This window comes from Plasmodium brasilianum, chromosome 4, assembly GCF_023973825.1.
Source record: "Plasmodium brasilianum strain Bolivian I chromosome 4, whole genome shotgun sequence".
NCBI classification, from domain to species: Eukaryota; Apicomplexa; class Aconoidasida; order Haemosporida; family Plasmodiidae; genus Plasmodium; species Plasmodium brasilianum.
Window position 1 is genome coordinate 1,175,727 of NC_090117.1, and position 24,910 is coordinate 1,200,636.

General features: G+C 19.3%; 4 protein-coding genes across 4 annotated transcripts; all 4 read left to right on the top strand.

Annotated features, from left to right (window-relative positions):
- Positions 1-443: 443 nt before the first annotated feature.
- MKS88_001253 (uncharacterized protein) lies at positions 444-1,341 on the top strand (the record flags this gene model as incomplete). Its single annotated transcript, XM_067214164.1, has 2 exons — positions 444-530; positions 661-1,341. 2 exons carry the CDS (start codon positions 444-446, stop codon positions 1,339-1,341), a joined length of 768 nt encoding a protein of 255 aa, XP_067075178.1.
- A 2,552-nt stretch (positions 1,342-3,893) lies between these two features.
- On the top strand, positions 3,894-4,922 carry MKS88_001254 (uncharacterized protein; the record flags this gene model as incomplete). The annotated part of the gene is made up of 2 exons (XM_067214165.1): positions 3,894-3,980; positions 4,113-4,922. The coding sequence occupies 2 exons, from the start codon at positions 3,894-3,896 to the stop codon at positions 4,920-4,922; spliced, it is 897 nt and encodes a 298-aa protein (XP_067075179.1).
- Positions 4,923-15,804: 10,882 nt separating this feature from the next.
- On the top strand, positions 15,805-16,783 carry MKS88_001255 (uncharacterized protein; the record flags this gene model as incomplete). Its single annotated transcript, XM_067214166.1, has 2 exons — positions 15,805-15,891; positions 16,016-16,783. 2 exons carry the CDS (start codon positions 15,805-15,807, stop codon positions 16,781-16,783), a joined length of 855 nt encoding a protein of 284 aa, XP_067075180.1.
- Positions 16,784-19,485: 2,702 nt separating this feature from the next.
- Positions 19,486-20,395, top strand: MKS88_001256 (uncharacterized protein; the record flags this gene model as incomplete). Its single annotated transcript, XM_067214167.1, has 2 exons — positions 19,486-19,572; positions 19,709-20,395. 2 exons carry the CDS (start codon positions 19,486-19,488, stop codon positions 20,393-20,395), a joined length of 774 nt encoding a protein of 257 aa, XP_067075181.1.
- Positions 20,396-24,910: the final 4,515 nt, after the last annotated feature.

A 24,910-nucleotide genomic window follows, 5' to 3' on the forward strand; every position in this document is an offset into this window, starting at 1 on the left:
TATTTCTAAATAAATAGAAAGTATATATTCTTATTTTTAATTTATTGTGAAAAAGATCAAACAAAAATAATAATTTTATCAAAGTATTATATTAAATAATCATATTATATATTGTGAATATTTATGAATATATTTTAATTTTTTTTTTTAAATGAACATTACTTTTTTTTTATAACATTAGGGTAAAAATTTTATATTATATCTATAAATTATTTTTTTTTTTATAACATTAGGGTAAAAATTTTATATTATATCTATAAATTTTTTTTTTTTTTTGTAGATGTAAAATTGGATATAGTTATATGCATTATATTAAATGTTTAAGAAGAAATAATAAAAATAAGTATTTTAAATGAACTTATTCTTCTTTTTAATTTGAAATATATTATTATAATATTATTTTATTTCTTTCTAATTATATTATAATATTAATGATCTATAACATGGAACAAAAAATTAAGCTAATCTTATGCATAAAAATTGCTATGTTTATACATTTATATTGGATATGTCTTTTTAACAATGATACAGTATTATGATATTATTTAAGGATATATTTATTATTTATATTATTAGTATTATATATTTATTTACATTGTTTTTTTATAAAATATGTATTATATTAAATGGCAAATATTTACATTTCTCTTTTTTTCTTAGAGACCGTTTAGCAAATGCTTGTATGAAAAATTAGACCCTCGTGTAAAATCATATGCAAGAAATTATCGATTACTAACAAAATATAAACAACAAAATAGTTCATGCATTATAGGTTTAAGAGAGGATATATCCAATAATGGAAAATGCAAAAAAAAAAATATATCTAATAATGAAAAAGGATCCAAAGAACAAAAAAAACTGTCAAATAGAGATTTACTAAATAAGAAGCAATACTATACGCAAATAATAGATTATAATAATGCAATGTTTGATGGAAAACATTTCCATTTTGAAAAAAAATGGATAAAAAAGAAAAACTATGATTATTTCATTGAAAAAAAAAGGAGAATTAGTGATATAGCTTTAAAAAAAATAAAATTTAGAAAGTACAGATATGGAGTTGTCATGTTTTTTCTTTTCTTCATTTTGGGAATAGGATTATCCGTGTCATGTCAATTTAAGTCGATCAGTGCATCGGATGGAACGAATGGAATAGATAGTCAGATTTTATCTTTTCTTAAAGGTATACTAGGTTTAGAAAATGAAGGACATGTTTACATATTATTATTTGCAGTAACATTCATTATGTTAGCAGCCTTAATTATTGTAGCGATTTATAAGATTTTAAAAAATAATGAAAAATATCAAAAAATTAAATTGATAACTGAGGCATATGAATAATATTATGTATGTATTTCTCTGCAAGCAAGTTATTAATATGATGTTATATTTGCAATGTTTTCAGTAATATATCCTTAGTTAAAATAACTGTGATTACCACAATTTTATAAATACAAGGGTATATAAATGCATTTTTTTATGAATTACAATAAAGACTTTTGTTCTTAACTTTTTTGTCAATTAGAATATTTTAATGTTTTGTAATATGCATTTTAACGTGTTAGTTAATCTTTATTACGTATATTTAATATAAAATACTTATTTGTGTATTTATACACATATTCAAGGAAAATATATTTTTTTGCTTTAAAATGAATAAATAATATCATAATATGCTTATCTTTATTGAATACTTGTGATAATTTATATCTAATATAATAATTGTTACTTCTCAACTCAAGTATTCTACTTATTTAAAATCATTATTTGTTGTAGCTATTAAGAAAATGTATTATTAACTCTATGTATAAATATGACTTTTTTGATATTTGCGTGAAAGGAATTCAATATATTTAATATTATATATATATATATATATATAAATATATGTATGTATATTTTTAATTTAAGATAAAACTTTATATTCATTTTATATGATATGTTTTGTGTATATTATTTCATAGAATGTAGAAGCTATAAAAAAATTTTTAACGGAATATTAATTTCTTTTGAAACGTATAAGTGTAAAATTATAAATATATAAAAAAAAAATATTTTTTTAAAATATAATCTGTTTATAATTATTTAACAACTTTGACATCCTAAATCATTACAATTAAATGAATTGATAAAAACTTTTATCATTTTTTTCTTGTACTTAAATATAATTTTTATACAATTTTGAATGATTTAATCATATTCACATTAAATAGAAAATCAATAAATAAATATAATATATATTGTTTTCATTTTCTATTTCATTCAAAAATTAAATTAATGAATCAAATATAATCACATATTAATAGGCATTATCTACAAATCCTTTTTTTTATATACTTATAATAGTGAATTTCTAAAAATGTGATATATATCTACAAAATTTAAATTGACATTAAAAAAAATTATAACAAAAATATATTTAATAAATTAGTTTCTTCATGTATAGTTATTTATTTATGCATTTAAGATATATTTTATTGTTGTCTATAAATGTTTTAAGTTTTCTTTTTATTTTAGGTATATATAAATACACATAGAGATTATATTGACCATGAGGAATTCATTCATATTTGCAATGCTCATTTTTTTAATAAAATAAAGTAATAAAATTAAAGGAATTTTCATATGTAATTCATGTGTAGAATATTAGTTTTTAGTTTAGGTTTCAAAGATCAATATTCGGGCTATTTTTATGAAATAGTCAAAATATATTGATGCTAATTTAGTTTTAGTGGTAATTATATATGGAGAGTTATAAAATTTGTGTGTTATTTTAATGATCCAATAAATAATGGGATACCTGTATTTAATAATTTATTTTTTTACATGAATAATTTTGATTTCATTGTATCTTACATATATTACTAAAATATATATGCTAAAATAAATGAATGAAACAACATTTGTTTTTATTTTTATTCTTGATAAAATTGTATAAACCTATTTTTAAAATTAGTTTAATCTAATATTTGTAGGTTCTATAAAAATTTTACTTTTTTTTTTTTTATTATATATATATATTTAATTAAACTAAGAATTAATTAGGTCAAATCATTCACAAGCACTTCATTGAGAAATAATGGTATAATTTAAACATTAATATCAATTATTAATTTTAAGAAGAATTATAGAATAATAGGAATTCACAATTTCTCTAGATGTAAAACATTTATTTTTATATATATGTAGTATATTACTAATGCGATTTTTGAAATATATTAAAAGACATAAAAGGATGAAAATGATCATGTAATAACTAACGTAAATATCGTAAATAATATAATACAGAAAATTATAAGTAATATTATTTTCTACATTTATGATAACTATTAATATATTGTTATAATAATCAATATTTTACCAGATATAAAGAGTGTTTCCATACATAATGCGTATGGAAATATAATTATTAATAAAAAAAAGTCTTTAAAATTAGTTATTATTCTTTTATTATATAGAACAATATATTGTCTATATTCTCTCTCTTCTATATTCTATAACAAGTGAATATTTAGAAAAATTAAAAAATGATATATATATATTTTTATTTTATTTTGTAAGTAGGTAATAAAAAAATTATCAATCTTATTTGCTGTATAAAATAAATAGGTTGTATATTTTAAATATTTATTGATAATTCAATTTATATTTTTCTAATAAATTTTTGTTTATTATGAATTACGTTAATATAAAAATTTTAAATATTTATTTAAAGTTAGTTTTCATAGTCTCTGCTATAAAAAAAATATACTCATATATATTTTATTACGTTTTTATGAAGAGAAAAAAAAAAACTAATTAAATAAGTATATTATCGTTTATCTTTATAAGTGTATTATATTATTTTTAATGGTTTCTATAGTGAATATATAACAATGTTAAAAGTATATATCATGAAACAAAAGATTAAGTTACATTTATATATTAAAATATTTCTGTTTGTCCTTTCAGCTTGGATATATCATTTTAACAATGATAGGGTATGATAATATGATTTATCCATATTTTCCATATTGCTATATTTCATTTTTTATTTTTTACTTTTACTGATAATGTTTTTTATCATGATGCTATTTATCGTTAAATATGAAATATTTTCTTTGCTTTTTTAGTTTAAGTATAACAAATATTTGGAACAGAATCATATTCTTAAAAGAATATTAAGTATAAGAAACTGCAGATTATTAGCAAAATGTAAGAAAACTAATAATACGAATACTGTGGATTTAATAGTTGATATACCACGTAATGGAGTGTACGAAAAAAGAGACATACCTTATAATGATAAAAGGAACACAACAAAGAATAAACAATCATGCAGAAATTCATTAAATAATGCTAGTGATCATAGGCAGGCTACGAAAAATAGATCTTGTATATATGAAACAAAAAAATATTCTCGTTTAGAAAAAAAAATATTCAAAGAGCTTGATTACACGGATTTTCTTAAAAATAACAGAACAGTAAGAGATAGTATTTACAAAAAAATAATATTTAAAAAATACGGATTGAGAATCGCATTACCTTTATTACTGTTTTTGTTTTTATTGATAGTGTGCATAATAGAATTAACTCTGGGATTGTCTGGTAAAGGTTGTTTATTGTCTTACTTAGGTTTGAAGAAGGAACATTTAGAAACACTGTCAAAAGATGGAGATGGAACCTTGTCAACATTTGTAAATTTGTTGAAAAAGCTAACAGGTTTTTGGGAGCACTCCGGAATTTTTGGTACTAAGGATGCTTGTGATTTTTGTAAAGAAGTCTCAAATGCTGTTAGTAATGCATGTATATTAGGACGATTCTTTCGTATTCTCATATGTTTTGTACCATTTTTTATATTATGTTTCACATTTATTTCATGGATTATTTATTACCATAAAAAATTTAAGAAATATGAAAAAATTAAGTTCAGGAAAAGATAAAAAATTTTAGCGAATATTTTTTTTTCTTTATGGAAATCTTTAATAAGATGTAATATCTGTAATAATAATAGATATACTGTTAATAAAAATAACAATAACAAAATAATAGCTTATTTTATTTTGATGCATCTACATGCTGGTGACTATTTTGATACAAAAGTGTAAAAATAGAAGTTCTTATTTTTTTTGCGAATTTTGATATTCTGAGGTTTTTAATTTGTATTATAATGTATTGTTTCAGCTTAGATAAGTATTATGATTTAATATATATATTTTTTTTAATAGTTTTTCTTTAAAAATCTATATTTATTTTTTTTTAAATAAATATATAGTAGAACATATCGTAAATTTTATTGTAATATGATAATTTATACATGATAAAGAAATTATTTCTACTTGTATTTTAGCTCTATGTAGTCTAAAATTATTATTTTTTTTATTATTATAAAAACATATTATTAGTGTTAAATTAGCAATAAATATTTCTTGATTTTTTAATGAAAAAATGTGAATAAATATTGTTGTACAGATTAGTACATTAAATTGTTTTTTAATTAGGAAGAAATTTAGTATTTATTCAAATAAATAAGTTTTATTAGGAATAGATTTAAAACAAAATTATTCTAAAATATTTTTTGATGTCCTTTTAAGTTTTTTTTAGCATGGGATGTATTTGAAGTTATAAGTAATAAAAAAATATCTTTATTAAGTATCTATCATTTTTAAATATTAAATTATAGATTATATATATTTACAATTAAATGAATAGTTAAAACTATTTACTCTTTTATTATTTAGTTTAATTATGGTATTTATTAAATTGTGGAAGGATGAATTATGTATATACTATATACATAACATATTAATAAAAGTAATAAATATATTTTTTATGATTAACATCATTAAAGATTAAACTAACGGAATAGATTTTGTATATTAATAGATAATATGAATAAAGTTTTTTTTTTTTTTTTTATAATAGATATATTTTAAGTAATGATATATATCGCTAAAAAAATATATTATTAATGGAAATGGAAATATGTATATATATCCTATATGGAGTAATAATATAGGGGTATTATATATATGTACTATTTATTATATCTATAAATATATTATGTGTAATGTTATATTAGATATTCCTAGAAATACATGTAATTTATATTGATAGTTGCTCTTTCATCTATATTTATAAGGTTCATTTTTTAATTAAAATCAAATTATAAAAAGTGTATTATATATTTATATATATTTAACAAATAAATAATATTGTTTTTTTTCGTTAGATATTTTTTAATTAGGTCTACTTAAGAAAAAAATCTTTTTTTTTAATACCTTTTAATTAGATAAAGGCAATAAATATTGTTTTACATGTAATATATTTCTAGTGAACTAGATGAGTAAATTTAATTTATTGAATTTGATTTTTTATAGATAAAAACAAAATGGATAATATAATATAAATGTATATTTTAGTTTTTATAATCATATGTATTTTAAAATGTACTGATTTTATTATGAATTAAAATATATATTTTTTTTTCTTTGCAAAAATATAGTAAGGGGATGGAAAATATGGATCTGTCTATATGGAAAAAGTTACTTTATAATGGTGAGAAAATTGCTAAAAAGTATTTAATAAAATATACATTTTTATATATATATATCTTTTTTAATATTTTATATTATCATATTTTATAAAAACATTTTCTTCTATGTACATAATATATATATGTATCTAGAATCATTATTTTACTATAATACATATATATTATTTTTTTCTTATCCAAATATATTAAATAATAATAAATTTCTGTAAAAGAAATAATTCTAGTTCTTGTGTTACATGTTTAATTAGAAACTATATAGACAATGAATATTTCTATAAATGTTCATCTTAAATTTTAAAAGAATATTAAGAACATAAAATCTATCACAATTTTTTTTATTTCCTACATGTTACAGTAGTATTCCCATTACAGTAATTTTTATATTGGACCTAGTAAGAAAAAATGCACAACTGTAAACATATATTTATGTCATTCTATATTTTAACTATCTATTAATATTAAATGATTTGAAAAAAGTATTGGAATTATTTAAAAAGCTCCACATATAATATACACATGTTTCATAATATGAGGGCCTCATGAATATTATTAAATATTATTTATTTTATGAATAAATATATGTTAATTATATGTGATCATGAACTTTAATCAAGTAAAATAAGCAAATATATTTAAATTATTCATTGTTATTCCTAAATAATATTTATTATTAACACTATTTTTGTTATAGTATGGCTGACAGAACGTATGCAACAATTTTTATTACAGCTCTTTTGTACATTGAGTGGTAGTTAATTAATACATATTTTTTTTTGAATTACAATTGTAATATTATTACATATCTAGTAATTATTCGAGTAATATAATATTATTTTTGATTGTAATTTTAATGTGTGCATTATTTTCAGTAAATACGTGATCTTAAAAATAATTATATTTATGTTATAAAAATGAGAAAATAAGACACTGGAAATATATTTAGTGCACTTTTGTTGGATAAAGTATATTAATATAACAAATAATTATTATATATTAATTTGATATGTTTCTTAATTTGTGTAATATCATATTACATATTTTAAAAAATATTATTTCCTGTAAAAAAAAACAAAAAATTTATTAAAATTTTTTCTTTTTTAATTAGTAAATGAATCTAGTTTACAAATAGAAATATATAAGTATAGAAATAGTGCATGTGTCTTTTATAAGTTAATATATGTTTAGTTAATTCTTATTTCATAAATAATATAATGTAGAGGTAATATTTTGTTTTATATGGTTAAAAAAGCAAATATACTTATGAAATATGGTAATATAATATTTAAAATAATAATTATTATATTAAAATTGTATTATTTTTGAATTTAATAAAATATTTATCTATTATACAATATCACAAAAAAGGAAATCATTTGAACAATTGGTATAATGTTTTCATAATTAGCTAATTTTATTATATGTATTATATATATGAGAGGACTTACTGATATAAGTTGAAAAATAAAAATGTTTTAACCTTGTAGTATTTATCAATTATAGAATATATATTTATTACAGAAACTGGATATGTTCTTATTTGTGTATTAATTTTTAAATCTCTTTATATGTACTTCGTTTTATTTTCTTAATTATTTGTATCAATGTATCCTATACCTATACTATTATGTTAGTATATCTCAATTAAATATTCATATATTTTCTTTTCTTTTTAATCTTTTCCGAATATCTTATAAATAGTTACATGTATAAATGAGTACTTAATTTATATTACATATATACTTGTATTTCTGAAACGTTCTTTCCTTTAATATTTTATTTTTTCTTTTTACACAAATATTATACTTCCTTATTTTACCTCACCTTTATGGTTCTCTCTTTATCCATCCTTTTTTACTTACTTTTTTTTGTTTATATATTATTTGGAATTGATATATGAAAAATTGAAATTTTAAAAAAGGAAATTATTAAATTTTATGTCAATGAACTTGTAATGTATTTTTGAAAAAAAAATAAATTAGAATTTCCATTTTGTCAATGCAAAAAAGTTACTAAAATGTCAATGGAGGGTTGAATTTTTATAATAATTGATGTAATATTTGTAATTATAACTATGAACGTTAATTTGTGTTATGTTATTTTTATGCTATTTCTTGTGAGCTTTATAGTAAAGGACTGTGCATGCAAAAGTTTTAGGAGAAAAGAAAATAGAGTAGTAAGGGCTAATAATATATACATCGTAAGTATAACAGTATTAATTTCAAAAAAAATGATCTTTCTTTTTTTAGGATACATGTATTTATATGATGCAACATAATTTTCGTAAAAGTACGTTAACATAAGGAAGGGGATAATGGAGATGAAGCAAAACGATAATCGAAAAACCATGAAAAAGTAAAACAAGTACAAATGGAAACAGGAAACATAAAAAAAAAGAATAACATAAAATATAAATGATTATAATAGCAAATGTATAAGAACAGTATAAATCAAAATTTTTTTTTTTTTTACTTTGTTTTCCATGGTGAGCGTTCGATTACAAAGTTATTGTTTTAAATATGTATGATGGATATAAAAAAAAATGGAAAATACAAAAGAAAAATGAAAAAGAAAACATCAAAAAAAAAAAAAAAAGGATAAATGTTTACAATACTTTTTTATTTTATATATTCTTCTCTTAATTCGTTGGAGAAGTCGAAAAATTGAGAAAATATCATTGTAATTATGTACTGCAACGTGATTTGGGATTATAAAAAATAAAATTTGTTTTGTTCGAATTTTTTTTTTGTATCACATACGTTGGTACATCGTGTACATGTATGTACGAATACGTATGTGTACATATATGCATAGGGTCGATAGAAGTATGTGCCCATTTATGTGTTTCCACTGGTGTACCTTACTAAATATCATAAAATGAATATTTATATTTATATATATTTAAATACATTGAAATATTTGATCATAATTTTACAGGTGCTTGTTGAAATTTTTACTCATAAACAGTGCGCACATGATAAAATTAGAACAAATAAACAAAATAAAATGTATTTTATATGATATGCTTTATATTCTTCTGCTTATAACTCCATTTCACCAATTTCTTATTTTAACTGAGTTTCATAAGTATATATTTAAATTTTTTTTTTTGTAATTATCCTCACCTGATGAACACTTTTATAAAGGAGCTAATGTGGACATAGCTCATTTAAAACAAAATAAATCTACTAATATATTTATGGTCTCGAAGTAATTTCATGTAGATAAATAATTGATATTGTTTGAGGATACTATTATGTGAATGTCTATGTATGATTGTAAAATAGCATTATTCATGGGTGAATTATTTTGTAAGCATATAGGGCGCATTTACATACATATATTTTTTTCTTCTCAAGATTTCTCCTTGTACATGTGAGAATATTTACATTTAAAGTGTAAATGAGTACATATGCATATATATTTATATAGAAACATTTGTGTGTTGGCATGTTTTTTTCAAGAATTTTAAGATATTACAACCATATGTGCCCTCAACATAGATGAATCTATGTAAAAATTTATGTACATAGGATAGTATGAGTAAATTACTGAAACTATGATATATGAAAAGAGATAATATCAAAAATGAGTAAACTTCATTGGAATAGTTATTTCACTTACGGATCTTAATAAAGAAAAGGAATATTAAAAACTATGTAAAGCATCTAAAGAGGAAGCAGTTTATATTTATTAGTTAAGAGAATCTTCCTCTAACATCAGCTCCAATCTATATTGAATAAAAAGTGCAAACGTACTTTTTATTACGTTTATTAATGATTAATATAAATAGTGTTAATTAGTTCACTCGTCATAAGAATTATGGAAACCAATGGTCGAACATAAAGATAATGCGTTAAATGCAAATGTATAAAGGGTAAATATAAAAGCTATTAGTTCGTCCTAGTACAATGGAACAAAGTTTGTATATACATGCATATATATATATATGAGTATGATGGACTTATGCATATATGCACATGTTTTTAATATTCACCATGCACATACAAATATGTAAGGAATTATGCACATGTAATAGTGAAAAATATGCACCAACAAAGGGCGTATTCAGATTTGTATATAAAGTATTAATTCACTTGAAACTAAAAAAAAAAAAAATTACACCCTATTCTTTATAATTTTATTTTTTTGTAAACATAATATTAGAGAATTGCGTGTAAACTTATATGTAATATGCGACTACTATATACGTCTTGCAAAAATAAATTAATTAGAAATAGTAGATATCAATATATCTATAAACTAAAGTGAACGTAACGTGGATAAAACTCAAAATTGTTTTCATTTTAGAGATTATTTTAACGTATATATGTTTGCGGGGACATATTGCAATAAAATTCATAGCCGTAATAGAACTGCGGAAAAGATATAATACTTCTATAATAAGAATGATTTAAAAAATATTATTTAATGTTACAGTGTAAAAAAAAATTATTTCAGTGAAAATATATATAAAATACATTAATTTAATTTTAAATAAAATAATGAAGAAACAAAAATCACATAGTTCATTGTTATTATCGTACTAACACCATGGTTAATTAAAAGAAACATAATCCGTTATAATAAAAGAACTATTTAAAAGAATTATTGTTATAAGTAACATTATATATATAAGAAATTAGTGAATACTAAAAATTTAATATAAATATATATGATTTAATAGATATAAATATATAAATTAAGTATATATATATTTAATAATATTATTCACTTAGGTTGAATATCTTCACATAAAAATTAAATATTTCAAGAAAAATGAAAATTATTAATAGTTTATCCTTTCATTTAACTGAATATGCATGATTAATTAAATTAAAATTGTGTTAATGTTTTTAATAAATACAACATTCATAATATAATATGGGGAAATATTAATGCTCTAAAAATTACCATCCTGATTAATTATATGGGAATTTGGAAAATAATAAATAAATAAATAGGAGTTTGTATCTTTATATATTATTTATCGTTGTGAATTATTCACATTAGATAGTATTATTTGTTAGGAATGATTGTTATACTCTTTCATATGAGCACAAATTTGTAAATTTTCCTAAAGTAAGGTATATCCGTGTAACTTAATTATGTAAATGTCTAAAAAAAAAACTATTTTTCAATAGATTTATATCAATATATATAAATATATATACTATATTATTATGAACTTATGAAACAAACAAATTATTATATTACTTTTTTAATGTACTGCATGATAATATGTTTTGTATAACACTTTAGAAGTTTCACGTTTTTATATATTTCTCTTTAATTAAGTAAAATCCGTCATTTAATATATAATTTGGAGTAATATATATATACAAATTAATAAAAAATATATGCACTATTATCTCCTACATAAAGTTGTCAAAAAGAAAAAAAATGCATTAAAGTCTTTCCTAAATTATGTTCTATATCATTTTGCATATTATCTTTTTGTATTACTTAATTAAACCATTTAATGTTTTATATTATTTAAATATTTTATCTTACTATAATTTTTTTTTAAAAATATTATAATTACTAAAAATTGTTTTTATCGTACATTTACTTTTTTATTTATTTTCTATTTAAATTATAATTAGTGCAGAACTTATAAATTTGTATTTTTTTTTAAAAAAAAATAGAAAAATATAAATTTCTTGTTATTTAAATCTAATGAATTGTATTTGAATCATAATATAAAATACATTTTTTTAAGTTATATAAAAATTTCTGTATTTCATATACAATAATATGATAAGAATATATAAAAGCATTATATTGGATAGAAAATTTTGAAGCATCGTAATTGTGTAAGTGGATTACATTTTAAAATGGAAATTTTTAATTATTGTAAAAATGTTCCACATATCGTAGGTATATGATATATGTTAGGTTATAATTAGTACTATGAAGAAAGAAGTTGTCTTTTTTTATTTTTTTTTTTCATCCTATAAATACTATTACATAGCATTTAATAATTTATGTTTTTTGAGTTATTTTATAATGTTTAAAAGCTATAGCATACACATATATCTAATCTTATCATTAGTAAGCTGAGAAAAATTTTAAGAACTATATAAGTTATATATGCTTATATAGCTATTATCACCGTATGTTTTTTATTCTAATTTTAAAATAAAATATTTATGCATCAAAAAACTTATTTTATTTAGTATTAATTCTGAAATATACTGGCACAAATGTTTAGAATAGCTATGTAAGAGTACTATATTTATATATATTGAATATTTATTTATAAAATTAGTTTTACCAAAAATGATTTATTTTTATTTTGCTTATTTTCTGAATAACTTTATTGGAAATACCTACACAAATATTTTTAAAATTATCTTTTCTTTTTTTTTACATTATATTTTTATTTTATTTATGTAATTCATACTTTTTTAAAAATAAAATAAAATAACAATATAAATAACTATGCCTTTTATGACTAACTTGCAAATATAAATGAATTTTATACCGACGTAGATATATAATAAGGTTAAATAATTCTAACGAGAATTAAAAAAATAAGTATTTTATTTTAGTTAAAACTCTTACATTTATCTCCAATTTATTTACATCTGTTCTTATTTCACTAGTAAGGTATAAGTATATAACAGTAATTTTGTTTAATTTTTATTTCTATTTAATGATATGTATATATATATATATATATGTATACTTATGATGATATTTTCCTTATGAATAATGAAACTTATCACATTTTAAGTAATAAAAATATTATATTTTTATTGTAGTATAGATTGATAAAATTTTAGATAATTATAACTGTGAAAAAGAACCGCTAGATTCAAAAACTACTATATTATTACCAGACTAATAGAGAGGCACAAATAATATAGGATTAAAGTTATTTTATTTGGAAATATATGTAATGTTCAGACTGTGAAGATAATAATTCTGTATTGTGAATGATGCTAATATTAATAAAAATATGATGATAATTCAAGTTTTATATCCCCAATATTAGTAATAGTATGAACTTCTGTAATATATAAGTCATTATCAGTAATAGATGTATTATTTTTAAAAAATTATTATATAGGAAACTTATTACTTTATATAAATACAGAAAATATATAGATTCTACCAAGAAAAAATGTTTAAAATATTCTGTGTGTATAACTGTCTCTTTAAAATTTACTCAAATGAAATACGTTCTTAGTATATTTATTATGTTTTCTATGTCTTATTCCATTAGGTAATTTATCATATATTAAAGAAAGAAGTATTAAAAATTTATTTAATTGTGTGGACAAATCAAAGATTTTATGATTGTTACTTTATTATGTATTTTAATAGTTACTTATGTAATGGTATAAATCTTAAAATAAACGACTGAAATAGAAATAAAGGATATCAAAGCCTAGTTATAATTAATATGTTATTTAAAATATAAAGATTTTCATATATCTAATGAAGTTTTGCCTTATTATTATTAAAATACTTTTTAAAAAAAATTAATTGTTATATAGTCATAAATTTTTTCTTATTAAACCTAGATAATACAGAAATATATACTAATACGCAAAAGCAAAAAAAATATATATTAAGTATTTTTAAGCGTTAGCTTGCTTTTATATTTGTTTTTATATTATATTTTATTATTTTGAGATAATTTATTGTTCTGGATATATATAATATTTTTTTTTTCAATCATTAACATGTGAAATTAATATTACTGAATATTTAAAATAAAAGTATCTGTTTAATATACAAAAATTATATGTGTAAATGTTTTATGGAGATTAGTATTATAATAAATATGTAGTGAGTTACATTAGTATATATAAATGGAATTAGTATAACTTGAATCTATTATTTAATGGATTTATGGTTGTAAATATTTTTCCTTTTTTTAATGGTTTTACTTGATCATTTCAATGGAATTTTTAGAAAATTTATTATATGTTACTTTTAATATGAAATGTTATACTTTAATTAGTAAAACCAAATGTATTTGCTTTTGTAGTTTCATATGTATTTTTTATTTAAAAGTAAATTTAACAAATCATTGTTATTGTGAAATTAGTATGAGAAATATATGTTTCTCACCTCATTTGATGTAAGAATACTTTTATTAGATATTTATATTTTTTTTATGGTTGAAGTTTGAAATTACAAATAATAATATGATTCTTTTTTAAAGAATTAATTATTAACAGAATATTAACAATTTTATAATTTGTGAAACATTATATTTAAATGAGAAATTTGTATATCTTTTCTTATTTTAATTTTCATTTTAGGCTACTATTATATTTAATACTTTTTTATCAAAATTACTTTAACATATGCAATAAAATGTAATAATAAATAAAAATTGTATTATTTTTTACAATTAGATAATAAAATAAGTATATTATTGTATAAAGATAAATTTTATGTTAATATAAGATATACAACAATTAGCATATACTTTATTTTGTATTTATGCATATGTTTTTTATTAAATTTATTTTAAATATTTATATTAAATTAAAAGAGCTAAAAGATAAGATGTTATTTATCTTAGAAATATATATTTTTCTAGTATATTAGTTGATTTACTATAAATTTGACTTATTAAGTATATTATGGACCACAGTAGAATATATATACTTAAGAGTAACTAGTGCTAAGATTTAAAATAAAATAAAGAAGAATATTGTGGAGAATATTGTTCTTTCATTTATTATTACATTATTAAAATATTTATTTATTTTTTTTAGGAATAACCAATTCTTCCAAAATATAATTTTTATAAAATTAGAATTGTTAAGAGAAAAACATTATTCAAATCAGTAATATCTCTGTTAACGTTTGGAGAAATACATAACTATATTCTCTACATTCTGTATTGTACAAATACTTAATGTATATAAATATTGAGAAATCATTTATATTATATTGTGTTTTATTTTGAAAAGAATAAAAAAAAAGTTATTTAATCTCTTTAATGTATTTAAAAAATAATTTCTAAATTTTGAATATTTATTAATGAATTCAATTTATATTATTTTTATTTAGTTGTTTTTTTTATTAATAACCTTTAAATAAAAATTTTAGGGTTTAACTGTACACCTGTTTTTCTTTGTCTCTTCTGAAAAAGAATTATATCTATATATGTTTTGATGTTTTTACAAAAAATTAACAAATAAAAATTAAATAAATGATAATTGTGTTTTTTGTGATTAAAAGAATATTATATAATTGCTAATTATATCTTTTCGAGTATATTATAATATAAAAAGATGTATACTATGGAACAGAAAATTAAGTTACTGTTATTTATTAAAATTTTTACATTTATACTTTTATGTTGGGCATGTCATTTTTATATTTATATGGTATGATAATATTATTTATGTAAACTTGGGTTATTTATATTTTTGATGTTTTATTTTTGTTAGTACTTTTTTTTAGTGTGAAATTTTGATCTGAGTGAATAATAATTTTTTTGTTTTTTTTTAGAATACACTTAATAGTTCATTGGATGCAAGCTACAATTATCGTAGAAAAATATATTTAAGAACATATCGTTTACTGTCAAAGTGTAAACGTGATAAGTATTCAAACATTGTATGCTTAAAAGAAGAAATACAAAATAATAGAGTGAGTGAAAATAAATATATACCTTATGATATGAAAAAAGACTTGGGAAAAAAGAAACAATCTCTTGCATGTTCACGAAAATTTTTAGGATACCATAAACAAGATATTAATAATAAATTTTGTATATTAGAAACCAAAAAATATTCCATTTTGGAAAAGAAAATATTCAAAGAACTTGATTATGAAGGTTTCCTTAAAAACAATAAGACTATTAGTGATAAGCTTTACAAAAAAATATTATGTAAAAAATATGGATTAAGGCTTTTTTTACCATTGTTAGTATTCTTACTGTTATTATCGTTAATCATAGTAGATTTAACGTTTCCTTCAAATTATAATAAAGGTTTGTGGGGTACATTAGGTGTGTTAGATAATTTGAAAGAATGGTTAGATATGAAAAAATGGTTAGAATCTATTGTAGGATTTTTGAAGAATTATATGCCAAAGTTGTCGTCATGTGAAAATTTAGCCAATGGCACACATGAAATATGCTTTTTATTACCATTATTTAGGGTTATAATATATGTCATACCTTCAGTTATATTAGGTGTGACAATAGTATTATCGATCTTCTATTATCATAAAAAAGTTAAAAAATATGAAAAAATTAAATTCAGGAAAAGATAAAATTAATATTTATAAATAAGATTTTTTATATAAATGAATCTCCAATATGAACTATTATATGTCATATATATAGTAATATGCTTATTAAACATGACCATAATTCTGAACTGGCGCCTGCATATTAATAGCCTCTTTGGTACACAACTGTATATAAAGTATTTTCTTAGGTTTTCTGTAAATTTGCATATTTTAATGTTTTTCAATTTGTATTTTAAGTTATCGTTTTATTACAAATAAATATTTTGGCTTAATGTACATATGTGTGTATTTAAATAAATTCATATTATAAATATGAGATTGTGAAGTGTAATCAATGTAAGTAATGTAATTTAACCAATCTTCATAATATCTAGATTCTATTTATATTTAAAATATTAGTAGTATTTTATATTTTATTACTTTTTCCAGTTGAAAATGATTATGTGTCGATATACTTAAAAAAAAAGTTTTGATTAGCCTTAAATTACAAAAAAATATATTTAGTTTTATATCTACCGGAACGAAGGAAAACTATTTTGTTGTACTGATATGTAAATACATAAATTACATAAGAAAAAACTTAATATATTGTATGAAATAAATTAAATAAAAACTATATTATAGATAAATTTAATTATAAAGCACTTTTTAATGGACATTCAACTTTTTGTGCATAATATAAAAGTTAAAAATATAAAAATATAATAAAATGATATCTTTATTAAATATCGATAATTTATAGTAGTTCAGTAACTTATGAATTTTATGTATTCACAACTAAATGAATAGTTAAAATCATATATTACCTTATTATTGAGTTTATTTTTGGTATTAACACAATTTTTTATAGATTAATTAAATGTGCATTATATTGAAAAATTTTAAACATACATATTATACATATTTTTTTGCATCATTAAATGGTTGAATTAGTTAACTATATATAACCACGTATTAATAACTAATATATTGAATTTTTTTCTTTTATCTTAGTATATCTGTCTCTATAATAGTAGACTACTATATATGTGATATATATACATGTATATATAAGAGAAATCGTTGGTTAAGTATAAAGGATATAATTGAATTTTTTACTTCAATAATATAATTATATGGAAATAAATATTCTATATCTATGCTATTATTTATGATTATCTAAAAATATATTAATAGTTAATATTGTTTTACATATATGTATGAACTATATAGTTAATGTTGATATTTACAAATTCAATATTTGAAGTTCATTTTTTAAATAAAACTGAATTAAAAAAATAGTATGCAGTTTTTGTACATAATTCATAATTATATATAATTATTTTTTTTCCTTATGTAAAATTTAAAAAGGTACTATATTTAAGATGTTACTTTTTTCTTCTTTTTTTTTAGTGTTTAATTAAATATGATTATGCATAGTGTTCCTCATGTAAATATTTTATGTGAAAATTTAATCTATGAAATTTGATTTTTTATAAATTGAATTAAAAGTTGTATAATACTATTAACACATGTTTTAGATATAACATTTTAATACGCAATAAAAACTATTTTTTATTAAAAAAAAAAAACCTATGAATAATATTTTTTTAAAAAATGCTAAAAACATACAGAAAGTTGGATTAGAGAATGTGTAGATTTGCTTATGGATATATTAAAAATATTGATAACAATAATTTTAATTAAAGAATTAATTATTTTTATTATTTCGTTTCATGCTTTTTTTTTAATGAACATTATTGCTCTAATTTGTTAAAGTGTTTTATTCCGTGTAAAAAATATATATAGATATAGGAAAAAATATTACTGTTACTACATAATTTTTTTTTTTTTTTTATTCTGGAATTATATTAATATTTTTTATAAATATATATGTTTTAAAAAAAAAATTAAGTGTATATGTATGAACTTTTCTCATATAGAATTAACGATATAAACTTTAGTGAATTAAAAATTATTAAACCAAAATAAAAAATGAGTTTATATTTGCCTTTATAATATATATTCGTTCATTTATCTTGTAGTATGAAATATATTATTTTTTTTTAATATATAATAGACTATGAAAGATAGAGTACGCTTGGGAATTAACTAAAGTATCTGTCCAGATTAACATAATGCACAATAATATTTAATTAATATATTATTATTGTTATTGAATTTTTATGAAAATATATATTATTAGGAATAAAATGAGATTCTTCTACAATATAATATTTATACGCTTAGAATTATTAGTATGATTTTATCTTTATAATTCGTACTGCTTATATTGGTATAATGAATTGTATGTTATCTACATTCTCTATGTTCTATATTCTACGTACAATAAATATATCGAAATAATATGATATGTTGTTCTTTTTTTTTTATCTTATTTTAAAAAAATATAATAAAAAAATTATTTTAGTACATTATACTAAATAAATAAATTATATATTTTTAATACATATAAATAAATTTAAATAATTATATTTTAATGAATGATGGATTTTATTTTAAAATACATTATATTAGGAATTATATGATATATTTTTAAATTTAATTTTATTTGTAAATATAATAGAAGGATTCATTGTTATATACTTATTATTAATTTTTTACATAGAAATAATAACAGGAAATTTTAAAAATATATATAGAACCCTTTACTCTTAAAAATACATTATGTTATGTTTAATTTTTTTTACACCGAATATATCAGAATATTAGAGATAATTATCATGAAACAGAAAACTATTTTATTCTTACTTATTAAATTTTCTGGGTTTATCTATTTAATATGGATAAGACATTCTAGCAATGTTTTGGTATGATAATACTAATTTATGATATTTTCTTTAATAATATTTTACTTGTTTTATTTATATTAATACCTTTTTATAGCACTAATTATTTATTTTTTTAAATATCAAATATTTACTTTATTTATTTTTTTATATTTAGAGTACGTTTAACAAATCTCCGGATGAGAATTACTGCGTTGGTGAAAAAGCAGATACCATAAATTATAGATCACTAGCAAAATATAAACAAGGTAATTCAAATAAAATACATTTGAAAGAAAAGTTTCCAAATAATGGAGCGTATGAAAAAAAAGATATATATAATAATGAAATAGGGTACAATGGAAAAAACAAACAATCTAATAAAAATATATTAAATAAGGCACTATACTATACCGAAGTTAAAGATTGTAATAATGTAATGTTTGATGGAAAACATTTCCATTTTGAAAAAAAATGGATCAAAAAGAAAGATTATGATAATTTTCTTGAAAAAAATAGGAGAATTGGAGATATTGATTTAAAAAAAATAAAATTCAGAAATTATGGATTTGGAGGTGCTATATTTTTCATTTTTTTCATTTTGGGAATAGGAATACCCATATGCTCAGGAATAGAACATTTGGATACTTTATGGAATTCGATTAAATCACAAACATTTTGGAGCCTTTTACAATCAGCTTATGAGAATGTGAAAAGTATATTAGGAGACTATACATATATAACATTATTTAGCATACTTATGTTTATGTTATCTGTTATACTTATTGTAGCGATTTATAAAATATTAATAAATAATGAAAAATGTGGAAAAATTAAATTAATATCTGAGTTAAATGAACAATAAGAATGTGAATTGTTTTATAAGAAATTTATTGCTATGAAGCAATACCCGTAACAGAATTAATAAAACACATTTAACAAACAAAACTATAATTATCATAATGTTATAAATTAAAGTATATACGTATGTTATTTTTCATGAATAACAGTAAAGAATTATTTTGTTCGTTTTTTTGTGAATTTAAATGTTTTAATATTTTCCCATTGTATTTTACTGCATTATTAAACTTAAATATACGTGATATAATATATATATTTGTATATTTAAATAGATTTCTATGGAAAATATATATTAGGATGTTAATGTAGATATAAAATTGAACCTTATACGTGATTTTTTATAGATGTTATAATGTATATTTGTTCCAAAAAATGTTTTTTTTTGTTTTATACATTGTAGTCTTAGATTATGTTTTATCATTTTATGAGGAAAGTGTGCTATTAACAATAAATTAAAAATAAGTATGTCCTGTTTTATATTTAATAAAAAAAAATGAATTTATTATGTTGAATCGATAATTATATATATTTATATTTTTTCCTGGTTAAAAAGGCATTTTATATTTATTTAATAAAATATACTTTATGATATATATTCAACAAAACATATTTCTAGAAGAAAGGTGGTAAGTGACTTTTAGTATAATTTGTATACTATAAAAGTGAAATTATATAAGTGTTATGTACAAATATTTTATATATATATGAACTATTCATAATTGTTCACTAATCCGAGTATTTTTAATGCATAATATTTAATGAATAGTTAAAATCTTTTATCTTTTTATTTTTGTAATTAACTGTTGGATTAAACGTTTTGGTAAAATATACATAAATATATATTTATTGAAATTTTATATATAGTAAATATGTATATTTTATTTATTTTTTATATTAATAAAAGTTTAAATTGATAAATTAAATTTAACTATATATTTATTTAACCTATGTTGAATTTTTTATTCTGTTTGCTACATATCCAACAAGTAAACTATATTATGTGCATAAATAATAAATATGCAGGTGCTTGCTTCTAGAAGAAGAAAAAGTTTTATTTTCAAACAAAAAAGAGTTCGTTGAACATATTATATCCTTAATTACAATGGTTAAGAAAATATATAACTGCAACATTTGTTTCTTCAGTTATGCATAAATATTAATTATTCATTTAAATTCATTACTATATTCGTATTTTAATTTTTTTAATCATTAATTCTATTTTATTGAATTTTTTACTAACTCAATTTTCCATTTTATACATAACTATAGAAGCTCCTTGAATAAGATTACTACCATTTACTTTGGTTTATCCTTAATGGAAAAGAAGCCATTATATTATGTAATAATTATTTTAGTATTATTATGTATATATTTTATTTATAATATTATGGATATATGTTTTATATAATGTATTTTACGAAATGTTTCTTTTTTTTATTTTGGCAATTTTTTTGGACAATAAAAGATTAACATATAAATTTCTTCTAATCGTATTTTTTTTTAACTTTAATGTGATGGTGTAAGAAATATAGAAACTTATATTCATGTTATCAGAATAAGTATTAACGTAGTAAAATTATTATTTTTTTGGTATAAGACATTTGGTGTAGTGTTAATATGTCCTTTTCCTTTATATAGTAAAATATATAAGTTATAAAATATGGAGCATACAAAATTCAAGGTGTAATGTTTATTTTATATTTTTAAATATATACTATAAAAATCATATTAATATTATAAAAACGTTCATATGTATTAATTTATTTTTTGTAAGTAAAATGCAGTTTACATTTTGGTAAATATATAATAATATTAATTCCTGTGATTATATAAAAATAAAAGAAGGATATTTATGTTTTTAGCTTAATGTATTACAGTATGTGCAATCGAAAAATATTAAATAATATACATTTCACGCACTATCAAGAATAAAATAAGAGATTATAACGTTTCCGATATGAAGCAATAGTTCTTAGATAGTACTATGTTTAATTTAATAATTTATATCGAATTCCTTTCTAATTAAAAATATAATTAGAGTGTGCTTCGAATAAAATATGCATCTATAGTTAATAAATTGTTATCATTTTCTTTTTTTTTAGTTTTTCCTAATAATAGACCGTTCATCAGGAAAAGTTTTTTTATGACATGCTGAAAAATTTATATGAATAAATGTCCTATAGATAATAATTAATTAAATGATTTACCTCATGTGTATATATAAACGTACAATTAAAATATTATTAAACATCAATATTATAATATTCTCATATTTTTATTTTATTGTATAAAACATATAATATAATAAACTTTTCCTTAACTGGATTATTAAATGTAGATTAAGCATAAAACAAATTGCATTAATTATAATATTAATAGTACTGTCCAGTAATTGATAGTACATATTTTTTTATCGATATACTTTTTTGAATATTAATATTTATGTAATTTCGAATTCATATAAAAAGTATTTAAAAAAAAATAGAAGATGCAAATTATTACAGGTCCACATATTGAACTAATAAATCAATGGAAATATGATGAGTTTGGTTTGAATAATTTATATTTTCTATAATTATGAATAGGAGTGTTTATTAAAGAAGAAAAAAAAGCTAATGAAAATGTCGTAGAAAATGATTTTTCTTTTTTAATTTGGAAAATTCGTCATAATATATTTATATAACTTACAGACAAAATAGAATTTCTAATAAACGTATAAAAATGGAAATATAACTAATAAGGGAAAAAAAGAAGCTCATTTTTATATTTTTAAAATTAAATGAAAAGATAAAATAAGACATTATATAGATATAGATGAGAATAAATGAATTCCGAAAATTACAAATTCAGCTGTAATATATTCTATACAAGATACGCAGAAATGTATATCGAAACAATTGATAGATTAAGAAGTACATGTAATATAATGATATTCTGAAGCAGTATGGTTTAAAGAGTTGAACAAGGAATATTAGATAGGAATAAATGTATGCAGTAATGAAGATGATTAAAATATGTTATTGTCAATTATAAGGGGGTTATATCATAAAGAATATTTCGAAGAATTCCTTAACGGTAAGAGTAAAATAATAATAGAAGTATTTATAATTATATAAAATATAATATTAAGGGAATGCATAGATGAACAATATAGCAAAAGGAGAAAAGTGCTTTTGATTAAAAATTCAAAAATATGAAACAAATAGAATATACTGATAAATATTATCATACGTTATATTCTGTGAAGGAAATGGAGGAATCATATTAAATGTAATGAAAATATGGAATATTAGAATATCAATACGAAAAAACTTTTGATAATGTTAGATGAATTTTGATTAGGCATAATTATGGAGAAGAATTAATTTAGTTTAAGGATGTAAATTTATCTAAAATAAACATAAAATGTAATTGATAGAAATATATTGAATACAAAGAAAGGTGTACAAAGGCACATTCATAAGAAAATCTGCAAAAAGAAGAAGACGAAGGATATAATGTAATTGTGGCTATACATTTTTTATGATAAATACAAAATAAAATAAAAAAAAAGGAACTCTGTGGACGATAAATAATTCCTGAAGTCTATGATTTAAAAAAATCTGAAATAAATCAAAATGTACATCATAATATTATGATAGGAGGGGGATATATAAAATCGAAAAAATAATATATAAACGTGAAAACAGAAATATAATTACGACAAACAAGATAAAAATATATGAAGAACATTATTATATATATATTGTCAGAATTCCTAGATCAATGCAAAATTAATAAGTAGAAGAAAAACAAAGGATATTTAGTAGAAATATGAATAGGAAGGTTTTTAAAAAAAGAAATAAAACAGTTGAGTGAAAGTGCAATACAAAATAAATAAAAATTGAATGGGAATAATGATGTGTGCGATATTATTTTACAAAAAGGAAAAAAGGAACTATGGAATAAATATATAAAAAATTATATGCATATGTTAGTTTTGATAAGAAAGAAAGCATAGTTAAATAATTTAAAGATTAAATGGTCAACATATATATATACAAGAGAAAGAAGAAGATCGTTGAATATTGTATATTCCACTATTACATATACTATATCATAAATGAAACAATTAATATGGAATGTATGGCTAGTGTATATATTTGAGATGGAACAATGTTTTAAGAAAGAATAAATTAAACAATTGATTAAGTAATATATGTGTGAACTATATGCATATAGTAATGAATATGAAGATGATACGTTAATGAAATGTACAAAGAGTTATGTGCATAAAGAGGATATAGACTAATTACATATGTATAAAAAGAATATTTTCATAGAAAAATTATTCGTTTGATATATGATATTTTATTAGAAAAACATATGAAATAAAAATAAAAAATGAAGAAAGAAAAATTTTTAAATCTATACACCCCAAAATTGAGCAGAATAAAATATCCTTTTAAAACTTCAAAATATTTAGATAATACGGAACATATATAAGAGCTTTCAGGTTAAAAATAAGTAAAATAAAGAA